The 16,612-nt window shown below is 36.5% G+C and overlaps 1 protein-coding gene across 2 annotated transcripts in view; it reads left to right on the forward strand.

Annotated features, from left to right (window-relative positions):
* The first annotated feature begins 1,073 nt into the window (after nt 1-1,073).
* Nucleotides 1,074-16,612, forward strand: part of LOC131056095 (protein SLOW WALKER 2) — a 136,544-nt gene continuing 121,005 nt past the window's right edge. For both annotated transcript variants that reach the window (XM_057990434.2, XM_057990435.2), the window contains exons 1-2: nt 1,074-2,307; nt 14,192-14,267. In XM_057990434.2, coding sequence (XP_057846417.2) covers nt 1,518-2,307; nt 14,192-14,267 — 866 coding nt within the window. In that variant the 5' untranslated portion in view covers nt 1,074-1,517. The remainder of the gene's footprint in view (nt 2,308-14,191; nt 14,268-16,612) is intronic.

Consider the following 16,612-nt stretch of genomic DNA (forward strand, 5'->3'; position numbering starts at 1 on the left):
CACTCTAATGTCTCGATAATTTTTGAGATTTAAAGGGTCATCTTCCATGTGGCTTATTTATGATGCATGTTGTATTGCTTAAACAAAAGCATAATGACTCTTCCCACCCTTCCAAGAAACAAAACTCCTTTCCTCTTCATTCAAGACAACATATTTGCCTCTCTCCTCGAAGCAAGATTTGTCTCCTCTTCTATTGAAATTTTGTCAAAAATTCTTAGCTCTCACAAGTCTCATTGCAAGCAAACTTATTGATAGCAGTCATAACTCCTACGTTAGATATTAAGGTCAAATTTATCAAGCACTACAAGGGAGGATGCTCATATTGTGGTAAAGCTCTCTTGTTATTTGTGCATTTAGTTATCTAAGTTATTTCTCTTTATATACATTTTAGAAATCAGTTTATAATCCAATCTTGTAACAAAATCCTGATTGGGATATGTAGGCACTGTGATCTTACCATGCATGATAACTCGAGATACTAAGCAAAATGGGAGTTGACAGTCTTAATGTAAAGATTAAAAAACTTGACTATTCTACGAATGCTAGCTGCAACCTTAATGACTATTACAAATGTCAGATGCAACCTTAATGTTAACATTAAGAAACCTGTACTCCTCGCGTAATACAAACATTAAAAAAAACTCTTTTAATTTTTTATCCTTTGACAATTTTTTTTTTCTAAAATTTTTTCTAACACCCTAGGAAGATATCATTTGCCAATTAGAAAATAGCAAAAGTTAATAGAAAAATCATCTTAATAAAGAAATAACATAAAACTATAATTTAAATTGTCTCTCTAGATTTCCAAACAACAATTTAATTGCAAATATTGACCATGAAAACATTAGTCTCCACATTATGTAAGGTGGGACTAATAATATTAAAAATATATAATAGTATATTAGAAATAAAAATATCAATCTACATCATAAAATATTAAATGTTATTTATAATAATAAATATAAGTATTAAAAATAATAGTTCAATAATAAATATAGAAGTATTAAATATATAATATATATAATTTAAAAATATACAGTTTTATGACATACTTAGAATTTATAATTACAATATATAGTCAAAGCTTGCATCTATGCGAGGAGCAGAAATTCTGTCTATGTCTGCGAAATGGGAAACAAGATTTTTAGGGTTTTGACTCAGGAATGGGCAAATGTGTGAGGTACAGATGCATTCGGAAAACTTTACAGACTTGTAAGGTGCAAATTACAGGGTAGAACGAACGGAGAGGATTGTTTTGATTATCTTTCATATTTTAAGGAAATCTTGATGGTCGAAGTTAGCTCGGTCCATCTCTGAGAGGAAACGCCGTTGCCGTAAAAACCTACACATAAACACGCCTTTAAGGAACAACGCAGCTCTGTTGTACATTTTCACAAATCGGAATTCCATATAAGCGGACCGAAAATCTGCACGATAGAGAACATACGGAACCGTTGTATTACAAGCTTCAATGCTGTGAACTAATGACTGTTAAAGATATAGACAGCAAATAAAGTATGGGTGCCGTTAAAACTTTAAACCCTAAATCCACTTCAAAAAACCGTAAAACGTCAAAGGTTGACGTAAATTCTCTGAAAGCAGAAGTTGCATCATTTGCCTCCTCACTTGGCTTGGCATCAGCACCTGCTGCGACAGATTCTGGTTTCAACGATACCGATTTCAGGAAAACTGGACCAATCAAACCTCCAAAACCAGCTAAAAATCCCAATGAAAACCACTCCAAAAAGTTCTCTAAAGCAGAGGAAAATGATGGAAACCCGAAAGCAGCAAAGTCCAAACAAGAAAAAAGCAATGCAAACCGTAAGTTTGCAAAGGGTAATGGACGCAACAGGCAGGAGAATAGCAGGAAAGATAATGGCTTCTTCAAAGGCCAAGGTCCTCCGCCTTTAGCAGAGAAGGAACCGGATCGACAAATTAGTGACGCTGCCAAAAATTTAGCGAAGCTTCCTTTGATGAAACCTAGTACATTGTCGAGCCCGTGGTATGCAGATGCAGCTGCAGTGGAAGCCAAATTGCTTCGGGCGGAGGGCGAAGGCTCTGCGAAACTGGCGGCTGATTTTAGCGCATCGGCGTGGGAGAGTTTGGTGCAGAATAAAAGCGAGCGGGCTCGGCAGTTGATGGAACAATACGTTTCGGAGTACGAGGAGAAGAGTGAAAAGAACAGCAATATGCGTATGGTGTCCATGGCGCAGAAGTCGGGAACAACGGCCGACAGAGTGGCAGCCATCACGGTTTTAGTGCAGGATAATCCTCTGGCCAACTTGAAGGCACTTGATACGGTTCTAGGTTTGTTCATCTTGATATCGACCTAATTTTATTGAATTAGCAGTGCTTTTAGGTTTCCACAGTTAACAATATTTCAAAGAATGCTTCTGAAACACCTGCGATATTAAGTTTTTGTACTCAACTTTTGTGAATCACACTACGTACTGATGAAGCTTTTTTTTCAATTTCATTTTAGATATTTGTTTTTGCTGTTTTTCCTTCTAAATAAGCGTATCTTATGTTACTTAAAAAAACAGAAAAGTTTCATCAATCTTACGGACTTCAGTCTCCGGTTATAAATTAAATACTGCGATTCAGATTGCCGATATGGAAACTGTTTATAACAGGTTCTTGAGAAACTTTATTTCCAATTTCATTTAAGTCTTATTTTCATTCTTAGCTCTTTTTTTTAAGAAAATAAACATCCCAAAAAACTGTTTGCACTTGTAGCCCTTAGTCATCAGCTGCACGAATAATTGACCTTTGAAATCATTTGCTTGCGGCACAATCTTGGTTTCATCCTTTATCGTGTTGGAACTTGCAGTTAGCAAGACTTGATTCCGAGCTGGCTCTTTGTAAGCTATCTAATTTAACCCACACCAGGACCACTTGAGTTTTCATTTATGTTACTTTTAAGGAACAGAAAAGTTACATCAACTTATAGCAGTGCTACATCTGAGGTCGCTTTCTAAATAAATTAGCACAGCTAACGTGCCTTTGTTGCATAAGGCATTGATTCTATTTGTTGTTGATGGTACACATGGGTTTGTTTTTAAACCATGTCCTAAGCTATGATAGGCAACTGCATTGATTCGATGTCTTTGTTGGTATGTCTGGGTTTATTTTTTGATAATCAATTTGCATCCAAGATATTGTATGCAGCTGGCTATTTGGGCTATTTAATGTTCACATGCCTTTTTTTGCTATGTTTGAAAAGCTAATGTAAATTTTCAACTCCCAAAACGAAAAAAAACGAAATCTCTCCGGTTGCCAAATTTGCATTCAAAACCCTGTTCTCCTGTGAAATCTGTATTTCAAATGCTATTCTGATGATGAAAAATGACAACTATAATCTCCCACCCAACCCCCCCTCTTTTCTAAGGCAGCAAGCTGATTAATTAAGCCCCTGTGCATTTGACATGCATTCTTCTTCTGCAATTTGCATTTTTGAAATAGGGCGAATTTAAATGTATTGGTTAATTTTTGTAAATTGATTATACTTTCGGCTTTGTGAGAAAGAATTTAGTTGCCACAGTCATCTTGTGGAACAAAGAAAGATTTCACATTATATTCAATTAAGCTTCTGTTCCTGTACAGAGGCAGGTTCTATCCTGGGAAGAGATTGCAGTTTTCATTGAAGTAATTATCACAAATCTACTTCCTTACAATGATTTGAGCATGGGTATGCTACCCTCTGATATAATCGAGGATGATTATTATTATTTTCCCATCTACCGAGTTCATGTTATCTGGACAACTTGAAAGCAAAGGTTCACATTGGTTTCTTCTTTGTGTAAGATAATACTGCTATGACTCACTTTAGTAACCTTCAATATGTAGAGTAAAATAAAAAGTTTTCTTGTCTTAGAGACAAGCTAGGATATTGGGCACACATAACCTGTTTTTCTTAATAAAACCAAAATTTCCGGGCAACTTTATGCCATTTCCTCTTAAAATCATTGTAGTAGGACCACTGTAATACCCATTACCCTTGGTAGTGGGAACCTAGACACTTTGTATCAACAATGTTTCGTAAGGCTAGATTGTGAAAAGCCCAAAGAGTTAGATCTTTTAACAACTATTTCCCCTCCAACTCTCAAGTTCGTAGAGGTTCTTGTGTGCTTTGTGGGTCTGCCTGCCTTGTGGTTCTTACTGAAATACATTAGAGAAAGGTCATCAAAGAAATGATTTCTTATGGACATTGGTCATTAGAGCGATACCTTAAACATATAGAAGTCAAAATTCCAAGAAAATAAAAAGTCTAATGTTACTTCTGCCAAGCTTCATACAAGTGTACTCATTGACCTTTATGCTGTTAAAGGCGGAGGCTACTCCAAGTCAACTCTTATTTCATGTACAGCTGCAATGGCAAACGATTAAACCATGGTTTAGATTTTGACCAATATACAGAATGTGTGCTCTGAGGAATAAAATTGAAATGTGCTTATCATTTGTTGAGACCAGTTTAACACCATGCTCTTTACACAGACCTTTCTTTTTTTATGCTGTCAAGTGAATGAGCTATTCTCTCTGTGATATGAGCCGTTGTTTATACCTACCCAATATAGATTTTTGTATCTTAGCAATCGCTCATGCCAAGAAGAAGAGACAACTTGTTTACCACCTTGTAGATGATGAAATTTTTTTCTCAACCTTGAGCAAGACAACACACACAAAGTTAGATCTCTCCTCCCTGAACACTATGTCCCATTGAATTGGAGAGTCTTTAAGTATTATCCAGACTAGAACAGATGTCTTTAGAGGAATCATAGTTTCAAAACATCTGGATAATGAGGAGGCATGTCTAGCCAGAGCAACTTTGACGCACTCCAGATTCCTTGTAGAAGTCTTCCAATAAGTAGTGAAAGTTTCCCAGTTAAAAAGTTGAGTCTTTTTTAGCAGCTAAAAAATGCAATAAATGAGGAAAAACAGAGGTTGGTTGTACAAAATATCATCTTCTTCCACATCAATATCTTCAATGATCGTATTTCTAAAAGATTCCATTTCCCCAAGTACCTGAACATACATACAAAAGATAACATTTAAACTTCAGAGGCAACAAACAGCTGTTCATTGACTACAGCCTAGCTTGGACCTGGATAGAGTCTAAGGCTTTCTTGCGTGTTTTGCCAAATTTGTATTGGGTCCCCACGGGCTTGGGAACATCTTAAAAAGAATATCTCCTCTCAGATTGTTGCATCTTGTATGATTCAAATTAAAGCTACAAATAAGACTGTTAGGCAGATTTTTACCAGGGTTTTCAATGCATATTCTCTTTTTAGGATCCTAAGCCATGTCATGAGGGGAAATGGGGGGACAAACTTTTAAAATAACCTATGTTCCACCAAGCTTCTAGAATGGGGGGATAAGGTACGTGTTTCAGGGATGGGAATTTTAGGCCATTTTTGGGGACAGCAAAGGGGACGGCTATATATTTATTTTAAAGATATAGGGAAATTTCAGATATTCATATGATAACAGTAACATTGATAAAGTTGCATTTTTAATTGTATTGACATATGCATTAGAGAATCAAAAGTAAAACACAACAATAGAGTTCACATGAGAGTAGAACAAATTAATAGTAATACTTAATTGCTTACATAATTCATGTCAATGTGCGTATGATATAAATTTGGAAAATAGTAATGCTGCATACACGAAAATGTTCAAAGGCTACAAGTTTGTACTACAAATGTCAAAATGAAAAAGTCACAAATGTCGAAAACTGTAAAACATAGTAATGGAAAGTATGATAGCTTCCTCTAATCGGCGTTTGCCAACATTGCATCAAAATCAAAAGCTGAGTCATTGCCACTATGAGTACGAGGGTCTGGCTCATCTAATGGAACTCCAACCAGTCCCTCCTGTATCCTCCTCATCAATCTGGGCAGCGTCCTTTGGGTCAACATCCCACTGCAAAGCTGGAGTCTGTCCTGAAGTTGCAAAGCATTAACAGTGTTGTTGTTGTAGCTAGGTCGGGTTCTTCTAGGGCCGACCTAGCACGATTAGATGGCTAAGTGGCCTGTCGGCCTTAGCCATGATAAAGGGCAACAAATTAATGCTTATGCTGGGCGCTATGATCTGATTCAGGTCCGGCCCTAAATGGGCGAATTAATTATGCAAGATGATGTAACTTGTAATGTATTGGTCTGGCCTCATTTGGGGCGATTCATGTAACTTGTAAATATGATGTAACTTGCAATAGGTCCTGACCTATATGCGTAACTTGTAATTCATAATGTAATTATGATTCTTGGCACCAAAATATGCAAGGCCGACTAGAGGTCTATTGAGAGCAAAGTCACCTATATATGCAAGGTGATTTGAGATCAAATCACAATCAATGTGCAGCGAACTACTTCTGATCATAACCGGTGATCTACTTCTGATTACAAGCAGTGAATTACTCCTGATAGAGATCAGTGAATTATCGCTTGATTAGGCAAATCAACTAGGGTTCCTGAATCTGTCTAAAGGCTGGCGAATTTGTATTCCAAGCTGAGCGAACATCTTTCAGTGTTGCCGAATGAAGTTACAGTGACAGCGGTTTGCATTTGAAGGATATTCAAGGTCATAGCATTTTCAGATTATTCTGCCCTCGCATGGGAATGTTGTAATTGTGCCACTGTGTTTGATCTAATATAAACTGAGATAATTGTTGTTGGGTTTTTCACCTCCAAGAGGGAGGTTTTCCCAGGGTACTACTGTGTTATGTGTATTGTGTTTATTGTTTTCTGTTCTTTGTTATCAGTCTGATCATAAAATTAACATGGTATCAGAGCTTGGTTCGAATTGGTTGTGATAAGATTGATAGTAGTTTTTTTCACCTCTCCTTCTACACACAAGATTGTGGGAAGCATGCCAACCATAAAGACTTATCTGGTAACTCACGTGGTGCCCAAAAATCATGGTGGAGGGGAACAATGTCATCTTGTATTATGCAATATTAATATTACCTTGGCTAGTTATCTTTGTTTCCATACTGGACAACCTCGTGTGCAGACCACAGTGATGCTGCTACACCATAGACAACGATGACTTCATTACCCACAGAGAGTTCTCAAGACTTGCAGGGTCTCCACTTGAATACATGGCTGGGAAAATCAATAAAGAGATAAGTAGTCCTTTAATGTTCATGTATTGCATATGTTGTCATTAAATATGTGTGTTATTTACATTGGCAGTAGATAAGCTGCATTTGAATGTACTTACCATGAGAAACTTGCCCCTTACATGTAGGATAATTCGTCACAGCCTGTTGCTCTTCAGGTTATAGGTTTTTGGAATTATTTGCAATGAAGAGATTGACATTCAGGGGGAATATGAAGGGGATTTTAGTGAAGCAATAGGTGCTCTTGCTTATGCTCTACAAGAGGTCTTTCGAGATAAAGAAAGGACAGACCAAGAAGCATTCAAGGGAGAAAGAGCTTGAAGCTTGCAGTCATAGAACTGAGATGATGGCCGAAAGCATTTCTTCAAGGAAGGAAGATTTTGAGGCATCCTGTGAGGAAGCATCACAGGTTGAAGTCTAGAGACAACTTGTTGCCATAAAGCTGAGTTGGTGATACATAACTAGAGGTAACCTTGGACAAGGAGGTCAGAAGATTGATTTTAGCTTCAGAGGGAGCTTGACGGTTAAGCTTCAGAGGAAGCATGACATTTCAGTTTCAGGGGAGCCTGACATTTCAGCTTCAGAGGGAGCCATGTCATTATGAAAATTGGGTTAATGCATTTTTCTCTGTGATGGAGAAATTTGAGGTGAAAGCCCTTCCATAGTGTTTGCATTAGACCATCTTCTCCACTTTGAATTAACCATCGTAACATGCATAAACTAGCATCTAAGAATTACAACATTGAATCTGAAAATTAACACTAGAGAATTAGCTAGCATTGTTTTTAATAAAAGAAATGAAATTATCTAGAAAATATAAATTACACTAATTCAAGATTGATCTGCATGAGCATAACAAAATAAGAAACGTAATTGAAACATTTACTAAACAATATTTCAAGAGAGGTTTAGTGTATATAGCTTCTTGGATTCATCCTAAACCTTCAGATTATCTTTACAACGTTGACAAGAGGGAAAGTATCATTAGGGTGCTTTTCCGCCCGACCACAAATGTATTATTCCCCCGTGCCACTTCCAATTGGAAAGGCCCGACCCTTATGTTTTATCTGTTTGACCCTACGCAACCCTAGTTGATCATACACCATAGGCAACTTCTAACTAGTATGACTTTGACTTGGTTAGAGCAAAACAAGTGATATATTTCCAAGCCATCAAGACTGTCTCTTATGCTATCGACATACTGACTCTATTTGAGGCTTACTAGGCTTACACATATGTTTCTGACTTAGAAGAAAACACATGTTGTAATAAGAACCACTTGCTATTAATCTTGCTTTATGAAACACTTTTCATTTATTTTTATCTTCTTTGTTGATGATACCTACTAGTTCCATACTTATGCTCATGAGCTAGTTAACTTCTCTTTCCTGCTCACAAGTATGGAAACTTAGTTTACCATAATATGCATTTATCTTTTCAATTGTTAATTGTACCAAGATTCTCATTGTCCGGAAATTTGCTAATTTGCAAAAAACACAACTTTTGTGCTTATCCTATCGAGGAATTCATATTAATATTCTGATTTCTAACTTTTAATTCCTTGTTTGGTTCTACTAACCATCTCAAATGTTTATGCTTGATTCTAATTGTGTCTATGCTTTTCAGATCTAGTTTGTCTAGCCGCTCTGGCTTCCGTTCCACCCACAACTTTTAATTATTATTACAACAATGTTACTTGTAATCTGTGTTTCAATCCTTAGGAAAATTCTGAGTTTTTTTAAATGTATTGTATCCATAACATTGTTTTTGTCATTATTTCCATTTACATTTTGGTATGACTGATCGAATTACTAGCAAGGTACGTTTAGCCTAATCACAACTATATTTTCATTCCAACTTTCATCCTATGCATTAAACTTTAAGCGTAGGAATGAGCTGGTTTAGCTCTATCGTCTACAAAAATGGAATACTTTTCTTAGCTAAGAGTGAATAGTTAGCTAGTAGTGAATATAGTAGTGAAAAGTGAATAGAATAGCAATTAGAATAGCAATTAGAGTAGATTAGGAGGGAAGAATTGTTGGTATGACTTGTAAATGAGATACTCTTTTCATTGAAGATATGGTGAAATTTGTTATTTCAACAAGCCTCATGGTTCTACTTCTCAATTTATTTTCATGTTGATTAGATTGGATGGAAGAAGTTGTTGAATGTATTCATGTGGAATCCGCCTAGTCCATACCACTACCCTCTTGTTGCTTGTAAGTGCACCTTGTGTGGTCAACTGGAATGATATGAGCTTAATTTCGAATCATTCTACACTCATTGCTTATGCATTAACTTGAATGGTGATCAATGTTTGATGGTATTGATTCGAACATCCTTCAAACATCCTTAGAAGATTGCACCGAGCTTGTGTCAAATTGTTCAAGTTGATGGTGAAAATTCACTCAGTAGGATTCCATATAGTCATTCATCTATATTCTTACATTCTATGTCCTAGCATAGACCTCTCAAACCCTATTCCTTTTGCTCTTTTTTATCTTCCAGTCGAATAGATAGGATCTAAGTTCCAGTAAATCAAGCACTCAGGTATTCGAATGTAAGTCCCCTTGTGATTCCAGCATAATCACATCAAACCATCGAACTTATCCACACATAGTGACCCTACATTCATGAACCTTGGAGTCTTCTCTAATGATCCGTAAGCTAATCTTCAACATCTGAGAGATTTTGTTCAAGAGAGGATAAGACACTCTTGGGTATTTTATTTTGTGTTTGCATGTGCGTAAAAAACACATCAACAGGTAGCCAGGAGCAAAGACTAAACATACCACTATTGTATGTACTAGCATGTAATTCAACAATTAATCGCTCGCCATAGAGAGGTCGCCCAAACAAGAATTGAGCCTAATGAATATTCATGGCACCGGATGTCCAGTATATTCTGACAATGATAAATTGTTTGACCCCGAAATGCTATGCCAGCTTGAATAATATATTCAGCACTTAAGAAGCCTCTTTGATATTTGAGAAACCACGACAATAATAATATTCTGAATAAAATCTCTTTATTTCCAGCTTGATGCAAAATATTAATTACCTCAGACCTGCAGATATATTATTACTGCATAGTTGTCTCCAGTGGAGACTTTACAAATTTGGCATAGATGTAGACTCCGTCACGAATCCACCTCTTCAGAAGAACTGGGTTTTCGTTCAGCCCTTCTGTTAAACTCCTGAAGGTTTTTGTCCCTAGAAATCATAAAACGTTTATCAATTCTGAAAGCATGCGTTACTTCACCCAGCCAATCTTTTTATAAAGAACTCGAGGAAACACCTAGAAGATTAGGTTGACTTAAATATTTGATATAATTTGGAGAACTTTATTTAATAAAGTGACTTTTAGTATTATTTTGTTATTTTCACTTTATTTTAATTAAATTAATCAAGCTAAAGTCATCCTCATGAAATAAATTCATTTTTTTGGACAACTTAATTAATTAATTTAATTAAGTCACTTTATGAAAATTTGGGAACATTACAATTACTTTGCTTGCTGAGCTGCACAGGCAATCCTGCAAACCAAAGAGATTGCAGTGGAAAAGGAGATTCGGGTTTAAGCTATGGGAAGTGATGATATTTTCCTTCCTTTCCATATCAAGGAAGGCCATATTTCACGGCAAACAGAGAAAATAGGAAAAATGTGGGGTATGTTAGGGAAAGAGAAGGCCTAAACAAGGCCCTTTCCTCATTCTTCTTATAACAAAAAGTCCTTCACAGAAAATACTGGATTCTTTTTTTTTTTTTATTCTGTTCCTCTCTTTACACAGAAAAAGATTCCCTTAAAATCATACCAGATGTGTGGTCATGCTAACCTCTAATTATTTTCTTTTCCACCCCCATTTTCCCTTTCTCACTAGAGAAAATCCAAGCATCTTAAGTGCAAAAAGAGTCACCTAACTGTTTAATTCTGTGTGCGTCAAACTCACCATTGACTAGGCCCTCTGAAGAGCTAACCTGTTACATATGTGGAACAGAATAACTTAACTAGGGCAGAGGAGATACAAATCCACTTGCAGAAATCATGCTAATTGTGATAGCATCTTGTTCCATCCACATTATACGAGTGATTTCTTTTCAAAATATCTGGTGATTATATCTTAATGTTAACATTGCATAAATTACACAATATTGAAATTATCCAAATGTGGAAACATATACAGATAGTTACACCTTCATATTTGTTTTCCATTCCTTCGATAAACTTACAAGGTACCTCCACAACTGATAGAACTCATATCTGCATGGAAATAAAAAATATGTACTATGTTGTTCTGGCATGTTACAATTTCAGTTTCTTAATTTTTATAAAACTTCTGAAGCCTTACATTCTTTCTATATTGCTCCTATCTTTATACTATTCAGTGAAAAATTTAATCTTCCAAAAATAAGCCTTATTTACAATTTGCATCCTTATCACTTATAAGGATGAGATGGAAGATAACTCTAAATCACTAATGTTATCTACACATTATTTAGACTTATTTAGCTAAAAAATTTTAAAAACTACTTTCACTTTAGCTCTTCATAGCGAAATGCAAAATAGACAAACTTGAACTTTTGTCTGCATGTTCACACTGAACTTTTGTAGATGTTCCTAGCCAAGCTAAAAACTCAACAACTGCAATAGACCCACTGTACATAATTCTCTAGTACACATTATATCTCCACTCTATATGATGGATGGCAATGGGGCTGGCTAGGGCTCGATTGTGATGATCATTGGCTATTATAAATTGAAGATTTATTGGGAGGGGGGAAACAAAGCTTTACCCTCGTGAGCTTCCTGATTCCAAAGGTTCACTTTGATGTTTGCGTTCTTATTGACCACTTGATTTGCCTTATGTGAACATGAATATCTTTAATGTCTTACCAGTTGTGAAGCTTTAGATTTGCCTTTCATCATTGTGTGAATCAGAATGACAGTACTGCCATTAAAATGCAATTCCTTCAGGTTATGTAATTCTTTTTCCTCAGTTATAGTATTTGTTGTTTTACCCACATAAATTTCATACACCAATTGGAGCTGCTTGTTGCCGTCCCTGAATGCTCATTCTTAAGCAAGTCATTAATTTTTCAGTGCAACACCATCAAAATTTAGTTTAGCAACGCTTTTATGGTTTTTCAAATTAAGGCTTTGTAGCTTTAAGTTTGTTAACTCCATTGACCAGGCTGTTCTGCTAATGTTCATGATTATGAAATGCATCAAACAAGTTGCCTTGAACACCAAAGACATATCTTATTATCTTTGCTAAATAAGCTTGGGTAAATATAAAAAAGTTAATTTGCGATATAATTCAAATGATTTGAGGAACTGCTAAAAATCTAAGCCATAAAATATCCGAGCAGACATCTAAAAATAAACCAAGTTCTGTCAGTAAAGGGAATATGAATCTGAAAGATGAGTTAAGTTTCCTGTCATCTCCAAAGTTACCTGGTCCTAAGGTTGGTAGGAATGTTCAAGGCCAATAAAGGTTGCCAGTAGCCTCACAATCTGTTCAAGGTCACCTTGTCTCTCCTAGAGATCTTCCAGGTTAGTTCCCATTATTGTTGAACTATCAGTGTGATGATTCCCCTTGATGTGAATGAAGTGTGTTGCCATCTATTATTGTAAGAAGGAAACATTAATAATAATTTAGAGTTCAGAACAAGTGCCAGCGGCAGGTTTGTTTGTCAGTTCAAGAACTTCTAAGTTATCATAATTTCCTACTTCTGCATTTTGAGAAGGATTAAAGAGCCTAAGTTGCTTCACTCCCTGTATAATGTGTTATTATTTTTGTAATATTATTGAATGGGCCTTTGATTGTTTTTTAATCAATTGTTAAGGATATTTAATCAATGATGAGTTGTTCAGCTTTGTATAAATAAGTCACTAACTTATAATTATAATTTTTGTACCAATTAACTTATCATTTTCTTAGAATTTCTCGTGTTTGTTTGGTTGCATGAAATCATAGATGAAAAAATCTGCAAAAAATTACTTAACTCCAGATTTATTGTGAGTCATTTATGGCCATTATTTAATCTGCAAATAACTCTTGGGCGAGTTTTTTGAAAAAATTGGGGTGATTTATTGGAAAAAAATCACAAAAAATCAGGAGAAAAACTCAAATAACTCTGCAGTAATGATTTGTCGGGAATTGTTTTACCGACCACTATCATGCAATTGATTACATAACCTTACACCTCACCATTTGCGAATCAATTAGTGTAACTGTGTACCTATCCACAAGAAGTTAAAAATAGGTGCCTTCAAGGGATGTTGTATCTTTGTGGGAAGAATGTGAATCATTTGGGTGTATGTGTGAGGAATACTTCAGTATGGTGTTTTTGCATGATATGGTAGTTTCATGTGGAAGTCTCATGCTTCTTGTACCATGTTCTTGAAGGTATGGTGTGAAGGCTGACAAAGTTCATCAATGTGTATAAGATGAGCTGAAAATTTGAAAGGCTTTGTGTGCACATGCCAATGCCAGCTATTGAACAAAATATTTATTTTATGGACGATTTGAAGTAGAGAACTTTAATTCTACAGAAAGGAGATTCAAGCAATGCAAATCCTCTATAATATGTATTGAACTCAAATTCATTTAGAGGTTGCACTTATTTATTGGTATATAATATGTATTTAACTCAATCTTTGATTAATATATGATGGAAATTAGTAATACGTTCTCTACAAATTCAGTGTATATGTGTGTTTTTCAAGAATATTTTAAGAATCATATGTTTTCTAATGTTCAATAAATTTGCTGAGTTTTTGCCGATTATTTCCTGATTTTATGCCAAGTCCTGAGTTTTCAAAATTTTTGGGCCAAAAGAGTTATTGCTGAGTAAGAGTTTTTCATCTTTGTATGAAATAATAAAAAATAGTTGTTGGAAAGAGCACAAACACAATTTTATGAGGAAATGTTTTGATTTGCATCCTATTTTGTTTTTAACTATCACTATGTGGAAAATGCACTTATGATTTGGCTTTTTTTTAATTTTTGACAATAATATCATGGCTCCCATGGTTGGACAATAAATGAGAACCATTGTCTTGTGCAGCAATGGTGACATCTAAAGCTGGTAAACGTCATGCTGCAGTTGGTATTGATGCATTGAAGGAGTTATTCTTTATGAGGTAAATTTTGTTTATGCTTATTTCATGGATAAAGATCTTAGTTGCAATAAATGAATTTGTTTCAAAATCTTTCTTGCTTTAATTTCTGAATGGAATTAATTGTCATGACATTCTATTCAGCTGGCTTCTTAGAAGCTGAAAATTGTCTTTTATAAAGTTCTCTCATGTATTTGTAGTATAAAGCTGGTATTCTTCTAATTTCTGAATGGAATTAATTGTCATGACATTTTATTCATCTGGCTTCTTAGAAGCTGAAAATTGTCTTTTATAAAGTTCCCTCATGTATTTGTAGTATAAAGCTGGTGTTCTTCTCACTGAACCCAGAGAAACTTCCTGAGTTAGATAATAAGAATTGTCTGTGAAATGTCCACAAAGAAGTTTTCTATTTTCTGGTAGGGAAAGTGTTTTTATTTATCTCATAAATCCTTGATCCTTGCAGCTTTTAGAAGGTATTTTTTTTGATCTGAGGTGTTGGCTAGTAAGAAGTGTATGTCTGTATACATATATACATAATACATATGCATGTATGCATGCACACATGTAACAAGAGTTCATCCCTGTCAGATGGATATTCAACTGAACTTGCTCTTAAGATTTTCAGGTTGTCATTGACACTAATACCGACTGAAGCTGAGGGAAACAGAGTAACAATGGCATAAAAATCGCCAAAAAATCCACAAGTGTTGTTGTTGTGTAGCTAGGTCGGATCCCTTCTAGGGCCAACCTAGTGCACAAAATGCCAAGTGGCCTGTCGGCCTTGGCATTTGGATATCTCAGTTGTATGAGTCTAATTTGGGGCATGCCCTATTTGGGCGAACCACTTGTGTGTAACTTGTGATTAAGTTAAATGTAACTTGCAACTAAGGGAGACTCATATGTAACTTGTAATATATAGATCTGACCCTATCCTTGGCGCTAAAAGTATATGGTCGAAGTATTGACTCATATATATGCAAGGTCACGATTGCATCAATAGCAATGAATTCAAAAACCTCAAGATCATGTAGTGTGCTCGGGGGTGACGATAAGAGCTTATCGTCTATGGTTGGGAAGGCAACAAATCTGATGTTTGCCTGTGGTTAACGAGCACTACCATAAAATCAACATGGAATCAGAGCGGGTTCCTTCTATAGAGCCTAACCGCTTGAAGGTAGATCTTGTGCTTTTGTGAGGGATCTCAAAATGGAGTTTCATAGTTTGGATTATGTGCATGTCTGGCACGCTTTTTGTGGTTACTGGGGTGGTGTGCGCCCTGGGAGTACAAAATTGCCGTCTGAAATTTTGACCCCAAGGCTGTTGATAAGATTGTTAACAATGGCGTGGGCCTCGTTCTGCCAGAGTGTGCTGCGGAACTTTATGATGCATTGCACTTGTATTTGTCCCGGGCGTGGATCGATGGCGTGAAGGTCGACGTTATTCATATTTTGGAGTTGTTGAGTGAGGGCCTTGGTGGGCGGGTGGAACTGGCTAAGGCTTATTTTAATGGGCTGAGCGAGTCCGTGAGGAAGTACTTCAAGGGAAATGGAGTGATTGCCAGTATGGAGCATTGCAACGACTTTTTGTATCTGGGCACTAAGCAGATTACCCTCGACCGTGTTGGACGAATCAGAGATTGCATTCAAGGAAGGAAGATTGCTTGCACTTCTTCGCAGAGGAAGAATCAACATTCAGGGGAAGTCTGACATATCGTCAGAAGTAACCTTGGACAAAGAGGTCAGAAGATTGATTTCAGCTTTAGAGGGAGCTTGTCGCTTCAACTTTAGAGGAAGCATGACATCTCAGCTTCAAAGGGAGCTTGAGGAAGCCTAACATTTAAGCTTCAGAGGGAGCTTGACATTTCAGCTTCAGAGAGAGCCTGACATTTCAGCTTCAGAGGGAGCCACGTCATCATGAAAATTTTGTTAATGAGGTCTTCTCTGTGAGGGAGAAGTTCGAGGTGCAATCCCTTGTTAATGAGTTCTTCTCCATGAGGGAGAAGTTCGAGGTGCAATCCCTTGTTAATGAGTTCTTATCTGTGAGGGAGAAGTTCGAGGTGCAATCCCTTGTTAATGCATTCTTCTCTGCGAGAGAAGTTTAAGGCGAAAGCCCTTGTTCCACCCTCTGCGAGTAGGTATGGTGGATCCACCCTCTGTGAGTAGGCATGGTGGAGATGCATTCTTCTCTAGGAGAAGTCTGAGGTTAGAGCCCTCATTCCCACCCTCTGCAAGTAGGCATGGTGGTAATGCACCCATCTTTGGGAGAAGGTTGAGGTGAAAGCCCTCTTTCCACCCTCTGCGAGTAGGCATGGTGAGCCCACCCTCTGCAAGTAGGTATGGTGGGTATCATGGAAGAAATTCCATGATGTG

This window comes from Cryptomeria japonica, chromosome 2 (assembly GCF_030272615.1).
Source record: "Cryptomeria japonica chromosome 2, Sugi_1.0, whole genome shotgun sequence".
Lineage (NCBI taxonomy): Eukaryota > Viridiplantae > Streptophyta > Pinopsida > Cupressales > Cupressaceae > Cryptomeria > Cryptomeria japonica.